Source organism: Brachyistius frenatus, unplaced genomic scaffold, assembly GCF_029030835.1.
Source record: "Brachyistius frenatus isolate BFR_SWC_R1_liver_20210118 unplaced genomic scaffold, ASM2903083v1 Contig_1, whole genome shotgun sequence".
NCBI lineage: Eukaryota > Metazoa > Chordata > Actinopteri > Embiotocidae > Brachyistius > Brachyistius frenatus.
This window is the reverse complement of record NW_027210600.1, coordinates 257,515-265,570: the sequence shown is the minus strand read 5'-3', so window position 1 is coordinate 265,570 and position 8,056 is coordinate 257,515. Positions and strand designations below refer to the sequence as shown.

Sequence of the window (8,056 nt, the reverse complement as noted above, 5' to 3'; positions counted from 1 at the left end):
TTTAACATCTTTCATCAGTTCTGGACAAACGAAGGGCAAAATGTAGCAGAAAATAATGCTGCCGCGGCAGGTTTGTCTGCGTGACTGACATTTGCATTTCTCACTACATGCACGCACCGAAGCAAGCCGATCACGATTTAAAGGAATAGTTTTGGAAAATATGCTTAGTTGCCATTTTTGCTGGTCCAGTAAATATGAAGCTGGAAGCAGTCAGTTCAGCATCAAGGCGGGAAACAGGAGCTCAGCTCGGCTCCGCTCACAAACACACTGAACAACAAGGCAAATCCAATTTGTTCAATCCAAAGTTTACAGGAAACTATTTAACGTTTCCCCCTTGCTTTCAGTCTGTATGCTAAGCTAAGCTACTCCTGACTTCATATTTACTCCTCAGACATCAGAGGCGAGTGAATCTTGTTGTCTAACTCTCGGCATGGCGGCAAATCAGCATCTCAAAATATTCGTTTAGGTTTATAAAATGAATCAATAGCAGCTTCAAACACGGTTGTTGCTGTTCAGCGTCTTGCTGTATTGCCCTCCGACATGAATGCAGCATGGGCGACCCCTACAGCATTGTAACCGTGGTGACGGACGAGGATTGAAGGAAAAAAAAAAAAAAAAGATACAAAAATGACGCGGCGCTGAGCAGTTATCTCCCGTTTCCGACGCAGGAAGAGGAAGTGGTGGAGCTGTGCGGTGAGGAGGGAGCGTCGATAACGCGTCTGCAGCTGAGGGAGGAGCCGAGTACACGACCCGGGTCAGTCAGTGGGTCGAGAGCAGGAGGAGGAGGAGGAGGAGGAGGAGGAAGGGTTTGATTATTCAGACAGGTGTGTGTGTGTGTGTGTGTGTGTGTGTGTGTGTGTGTGTGTGTGTGTGTGTGTGTGCAGTACAAGGCTCCAACGTTTTTGTTCTCAGTGATTCTCTGAAACTGTACTTGGTGCAGGTAAAAGCTGGAGGAGACGTGGAGGAGGTGGGAGGGGGGAGCGGGTGTGCAGGGAGCGGGTGGGTGGGGAGGTTGGGGGGTGGTCCTAATACTAGTGTCCAGGTAGAGCGGCCGGCTGTCCGCTCTCAGCTCAGTTCGTCCTCGGTGTTGTGCTGATCCAGCAGTTTGACGTGCGTGAAGGGAAAGTGGCCGCGCTTGCCTTTACACTCCCCCTCCCACTGGCCGTTCACGTTGATTTTGGTCACCTTCACCATGTCGCCCACCTGGAGGGGGAGAGGGAGAGGGAGGGGGAGGAGGGGGGGGAGAGAGAGAGGGAGAGGGGAGAGAGAGAGAGTGAGACAGCTGACATCATCCACGCTCCTGTCAAACACACACTGGTGTCACGCAGTGATCACTTCCTCATTTCGTGTTCATGTTGATGTGGAATATTCCTGACTGGTTAATGCATCGTTTAAAACAAAGGTCTTCAACAGGGGGTCCGCGACCCCTCGGGGGTCCGCGGAGGTACTGCAGGGGGTCCATGAAATTTTTGGTTGATTATAGACAATTTTTCAGATTTTTTTTCCCCCAATTTTTTTTTTCCCGTTTTGGGGTCCTTGGCCTGAAAACGTTGAAGACCCGATTTAAAATATTACAAAATGAAGTTAAAAATGGATTTTAAATAACCAGAATTGTCAGCATTCATTTTACAGTTGACAACTTGCTTTTATAACTTAGGATATATGGATGTAATAGTTTGATATATCTCTATTGGTGAGAGGTGTCTCTGTGTCTCACCTGTCCAGGTACTGCAGGTGGAAATGAGCTAGTAGCTAAATCTAGTACAAAGTATTTTTTCTCAATTCGAGATCGATCTATTTCATTCATGGTTCCACTGTTATTATTATTATAAATCTTTTTTTAAATGGCATTAATAATTTCGTAGAACCTGTGTTTGTGTTGTCAGTTTGCTTGTTTTAACGGACCGCCGGTCCAAAACTCAAAGATCTGCTGCGTACCGTCATGTATGATAGAGATCATTTGGCGTTTTTACAATAATAATAACAAAACAATAATAGTTGCCAATTTTGTTTCAGCAGAACGACTGATTAATTCATTGTTGCGGCTCCGAGCGGGCTGGTGGTCAGAGGAAGAGAGAGATTTCCGTTTCACAGTATTTCCTGAGAAAGAACCAAACGACGGTTCGAAAAACAGCCTGAAGGAGTCAGCGGCTGATGTGAAGGAGTCAGCGGCTGATGTGAAGGAGTCAGCGGCTGATGTGAAGGAGTCAGCGGCTGATGTGAAGGAGTCAGCGGCTGATGTGAAGGAGTCAGCGGCTGATGTGAAGGAGTCAGCGGCTGATGTGAAGGTGACTGACAGCTGCCGTCGGCCGTCTTTCCGTGTGTTTCCTGTCGACCTGCGCACACGGAGAGGAGCGGCCGCCGCCTCGTCACTGAAGCTGAACAAACACCGACTCGCGGACGGCTCCAAGGTTCAACTCTGCAGGTTTGCTGCTCCTCGTGACCGTCAGGGTCGTTTCTTTATGTCCCTTCAGCTTTCAGCTGCACTTTAAATTAGTCGAGTCCCTTTTCTGGAAGCTGAACAGCTCGTACCGAATTGTCCTGAAGGTTCTTTTTTATCTTCAGCTAACAACCGTCGAGTCCTTTTGATGAATCATTCCTTCTGTAACGTGTCAGATAAGAGTGACAAACAGCTGGTTTTGGGCCTCCGACGGCCGACTGGATGCTGTTAGTAATCAAAGAAGGGGAATTCTTTGACAACTGGAACTTCAGTTCAAGCGAGAACATGACAGGCCGAAGTGGAGGTGGATATTAAAATGAACTGAAGTTATGTTTATATTTATAATAAAAGTGATACGACCTCGCTGACGGCTTGAGATCAAAGACTGCCTCGATTTGACTGTAATCCTTTATGTTTTCTATTTATAGTGATTTGTCTTGTGGCTTTATTCCCGGCTGTACCTGCAGTGAGTTATCAGTCACATGACCAATCAACGGAGAGGAGACGAGGAGACGAGGAGACGAGGAAACTGGAAACGCGCTGAAAATCAAATATGTGGCATCAACTTAAAAATGGCGTGCAACATTTCTCCAGGGAAAACGTTCTCATTGGCCTCAAACGTATTTCATTCGCTTTCACGGGAAGTCGAAAGAACAGCAGCAGATCTTCACATTTCAGAACCAGAAACAAGCGAGTCACATCGACTCGGGATTGTTTCAGCTCTAATCTTCTGTGACGCAAAAACAACAGCATGAACTCAGAGCGACTCTGTGCTCGTGGATTTCATTATTCTCTGCTGCTGCTGTGTTTTGTGGGTCACTCATTCAGAGGGCCGTTGCGTTAGGAAACGCTTCCCGTGTTCAAACTGAGCAGAAGCGGGCGGTTTTTCAAAGAGGGTGCGTGTCAAGTAGGACGAGTGAAGGGCCGTCAGTGGGCGAGGCTTTATCAAATAAAATGGAACAAAAAAAAGAAAGAAAAAAAAAGAAGCACTGACTGCCCCTTATCTCCGCGCTGAGGATCAGCTGAGGACGTACTTTAAATAGAGGTGCTGAAATGTCTGTGAAAAGCATGAAGGGCTTATTATAATGACATAAAAAGCCGCGGCACCTTCGACAGACAGCGATCACACTGAATACTCCCGACACGCTGAATGAGGGAAAGACAAAATGTCACCAAGAAAAATATACTGCCATTCATTCAATGGTTTGTAATAGTCAAGGAATACAAAAAAAAAATTAAAACAAATTAAGAGAATAATACTCCGCTTGCAGCTTCTCAAATGTCAGAATCGGCTGCTTTTCTCCGCGTATAAGGCAACAGAGTTTTTTTTCCATTATCTCTGACATTTCACACTCCGATTGATTTGAAAGTTTTAACGTGCAAATATAGTACAGAGTTTATGTCTGCAGAGAATGGTTGCACTTTAATAGATCGGAGGACCTTTTGCAATATTAAATAATAGTGGGAATAATTAGTAGTAGCCCTAGTTTTTTCCATCTCTATTGACGTGGGCTGATTAAATTCCCACAGGTGTTCATGTTGTTTTGTCCACTGGACTTATTCCAACTGCGTCTGGATTTGAGCTTTGCACAGACTAAAATGATATAACGATGAAGACAACTCCATGATACCGAGGGTTCGTGTCTTGTTCTGTTCACTAATGTCAGGACTCTTACTTGTGCTGTGCAGGACTTTTGACAGAGTTGTTTCAAATCACTCACTGCTCTTCTGCACTTACAGGAAATTAACCTCAGCATCACCCTTCAAAATATCTGCAGCTTTAATTATTTTACCCAGAAGTCAACGTGTTTTTGTGTCCTCTGTTTAACACACTCAATAAACACACTGATTCTTCTGTTCAGCAGCAGCAGTGGAAAATAAATACTTTTGTTTAATGTTCAGGAACAGCTGCAGCTTCCTCAGACGCCTTAATTAGAAAAGTCTTTACGTCGGTGGCCCCGCCCCCTTCCTAAACGGAGCCAAGATGGCGACCGTTTAGGGTGAAAAGTGTCCAGAATTTCACACTTCAGTTTTGCAGCGTTTTAAGTGCATCATCCTGGTACTTGTAGTGAACTGCATGTTTCTGTACTTGACGGTGTGAACGCAGTAACGCACTCAAAATAGTGAGTGTTAGTACACAAGAACAACATCTGGAACACAGCACTGTCATTTAGAGAAGACAAGGAAAAGAATAACTATACGCAGTCTAACAACATGAAGCGTATGCTGCAAGTTAGTTTGAATTGCTAAAGATAAAGAGAGATGTTCACAATGAGGAAACCAAAGTTAATTATTCCAGTGCTGCCGTGCTGAGTGACTTATGGCCAACTAGAGAGCAGGAAACCAGCCGCCTCGCATGGGTCGCTGCCAGAACGCTGCACCACAGGTGGGAGTGGAAGAAACCAACTTGTACAAAGGATGTCATACCTCAAACCTCAATCTCAAACTAAACCTGATTTTTTTTTTCCTAGCTGACTGGGAATAAAATAGACAGACATCCCTCAGCAACACTTGGAATTTGACTCCGCACAAAAAAATGTGAATGTGGGTGCAGATTAAAAGAGTCAAAGACGGGATCTGTGCCGGTGTCTTTAGCCGTGCTGTCCCGCAGCAGAGACGAGAGCCCAGTCGGCCCGGCCTGCCTCCTCGTCCCGCTCCCGGCTCAGCTGGACTCCTGGCTTCACAGAGACCAGAGGAAATGGTCCTGTTCCCAAACACAAACTATTTCCTTCCCCCAATGACCTGCTCCGTGGGAGCCCGCTCTCACTTCCGGACAGTTGAACAGCAGCGAGCACAGCTGAATGGCAGTTTTCATATTTGGGTGAACTAGTAGCTTCAAATCGGAGGGGAAATGTCCCTCAATCAGCGAGAGCTGACGGCTGAAGCCGGAGAGTTAATGACCGTCACGGAGAGACTTTACGCAGGTCAATCTGTAATGTCACTGGGCTGATCTCTGCAGAGGAGAAATTAAATGACCAGATTAACCAAAACCTAACAGAGCCGGCTCAGCACTTTCTGACCTCGATTCCTCTTCACCAAGCTCGACAAAACACTGAGGAAGAAACAAGCAAAAAAGCACAATGGGGAAAGAGAGCCAAAGAATGTGAGCTCCGTCTTCATGCGCTTAAAGGGGCGGGACCTACGTCCTTCTTCCTAACCCGGCGGCTCCACAGGGCACGGGTCCATAATGTCCCGTCCTCTACGCGGCTTCATACCCCGCTGGGAGCCGTTCAGAAGTGAAGCGTTTTATCTGCCCGATTTTTGTTGACTGTTTTGATCCTTTATCGCAGATTTTTGTTATCAAATGGACTCTTGTTTTTGTGTATATGGTTGTTACTACTTTGTTGCGCTGTTGCCTACAGATGAAGTTAATGCAGTTTGCTGTATCATCGTTATTTTGTACGTATATTTCACACTGCCAACAGCAGCAGAATGCATTTGTTCCTCGACTTGAAAGACCGGGAGGACAGATGTTGATGTGGGGACGTGATTTAGGATCAGAAGTCTGAACGGGCCTTTTATTTAGAAATTCGCCTGAATTCTCTACGTGCGTTCGTGTGTCTAACTTCCTGCCTGGATGATCTTTTCTGTGCAACTCGACGAGGCTGCCGGTCAAAAATGAGATGAGGCGCGTGTGTTTAGTGGAGAAGAGAAGAGAGACGCTTCTGATATGTGGAACCACAAGCTCCGTCTAGAACGGCCGCGATCACCTCTAGCGGCGGCGTCGCAGCCGGTTCCAGCCGCGACCGTCTCCTTTCTTTCAGTCGAGAACATCCACAACACACATCGATATTTACCTCTAAGGCCAGGGCGGTCTTGTCGTAGGCATTGGGCACCCTCTTCTGTATGGCCCTGGCATAGACAGGTCCGTTCTGGAGATTTGGGAGGGGGGTGGGCTGGGCGTACTGGCTGGGGTCTCCCAGCAGCGGAGCGCCAGACTGGGCCGCCGAGCCGTCAGAGTTCCCTAGCATCCCCATGCCACCCGGCGGTCCGGCCCCCGCCACCGAACTCGGAGACGCCGGACGATACTTCTCCACATACGGCACGGGGATCATCCCCGTCCGGCCTTCAGAGTTCTGGGCGTTCCACCACTGCTCCTCGGGCTTCTCCAGAACCCGGAGAATATCGCACTTCCTAAACGGGAGATCCTCGTCGTCGTTGCCGGGGAAATCGAAAAGCGCTCGGACAAACTCGTCTTCCAGGCGTGGCGGGGGGCCTCCGCCGGGGCCGGCGCTCATAAAGGTTGGGTGTTTGGACTTGTTGATGGGTTCTATCAAGGTGGTTGTATCCAGGTAGTGGATTTTATAGAACTCTAGCAAGGCGGGGAGAGCTTCAAACTCCTGGTCACCGATACGGAACCTCGGATGGGCCAAACCTGGTGAGACGGAGGGAAGACAGACAAGGAAATCGAGTCAGACACCTAAAAATACATCGTTTCTTATCCAAAACACTCCACACGTTCACGTCTGGGAGATCTGAAACCGGGCTATTTATGTGCCCAAGCATGACAGTGGTGATTTCCAGAATGACCAGGAAGTATTTTTGTTTCCTTATTTTTTTTTTCCCCCGCACACGTCGGTGTTGTTCCTTCCAATTAAAAGTCTGTCTATTTCTGAGAAGGAGGAAATGCAGCTAATATTACACAGGAGAGAGAAGAGAAGAGAAGAGGCGCCGCCTGGTCAAAGTCTGTTCATACCAAGAGACTTTTGCACACTTGCTTCCCTTCCAGCTGGTGAATTGGGCTCAATTTAAAGGTGCTCCACACACTCAGTGTGCCATCTGAAAACTCCCACCGGTGACACAAACGTCCACCTATTGCTGATTGTCTGAAACAATGTGTTGTGTAACACCTCCTGAGCTGTCTGTCTGAGCACTGAAACCATGACCATGCCTTTTAATAAGCTGAAGCACGCTTCACTGTGTCTGGCCTGCCGCTGTTCCTCACACTACACAAGGGGGGGAAAGGTAGCCTACTATTGCGCATCTCTTTTGGTGCAAGTCATGCAAGAATGGTCACATCAGCATCTGCACATATCGAGCCCCTCCATGCCCCTCCACCTCCTCCACCTCCTCCACCCCCTGTGTTATCTTACCTGGACCGGATTGTCGGTTGTTGCTGATGCTGTTAATTATGTAATGCGAGACTTTGGAGTTCTCCGACACCGACAGCACGTAGTCCCCGGGGCTGGTGATGGAGTCCCGGACCAGAAACACGCCGTGCCTCTGCCCCTGCAAGAGAGACACAGCCTCCTGCCTGCTCAACCGACCCCAGTACCAACTGCCGCGGTCCTCCGCGTCAAAATTTCCGGCCATGATAACCACTCGAAAGCCGAGGCTTCACCGGGCCTTCCCTGCTCTCCCTCCCGTTATCCACAAGCAAAGCCTTCAACTCATACAAAAACTTTAGCGCCTAGAGCACGTTTAGTAAACAGGCGACATCCGCAGCTGGCCGTTTGGGCATCAATTCGCCGACACAGAAGCTCAACCACGTTATAAAAAAAGGACTCTTATTGTGTTTATGGTCAGAAATCAGCTCTGTCGAGCAGAAAATGCGTTTTCGCGACAGAATTCCTGCCAGAATCCAGCCGCCGATGACAACTAACTTCAAAAACTGAA

General features: G+C 47.9%; 1 protein-coding gene across 1 annotated transcript; it reads right to left on the bottom strand.

Annotated features, from left to right (window-relative positions):
* Window positions 1-874: 874 nt before the first annotated feature.
* crk (v-crk avian sarcoma virus CT10 oncogene homolog) lies at window positions 875-8,056 on the bottom strand. Its single transcript, XM_069690921.1, has 3 exons — window positions 7,534-8,056; window positions 6,238-6,815; window positions 875-1,203 (listed from the first exon to the last, which is right to left on the bottom strand). Exons 1-3 carry the CDS (start codon window positions 7,751-7,753, stop codon window positions 1,066-1,068), a joined length of 936 nt encoding a protein of 311 aa, XP_069547022.1. The 5' UTR covers window positions 7,754-8,056; the 3' UTR covers window positions 875-1,065.

What these genes read in the sequence shown, in the direction of transcription:
- crk (XM_069690921.1), bottom strand. Translation starts at nt 7,753, where the DNA reads ATGGCCGGAAATTTTGACGCGGAGGACCGCGGCAGTTGGTACTGGGGT. An exon ending in CAACCGACAATCCGGTCCAG is followed by an intron (nt 6,816 to 7,533) that starts GTAAGATAACAC and finishes CCGTCTCACCAG; the next exon opens with GTTTGGCCCATCCGAGGTTC. An exon ending in AGACCGCCCTGGCCTTAGAG is followed by an intron (nt 1,204 to 6,237) that starts GTAAATATCGAT and finishes CTCCCCCTCCAG; the next exon opens with GTGGGCGACATGGTGAAGGT.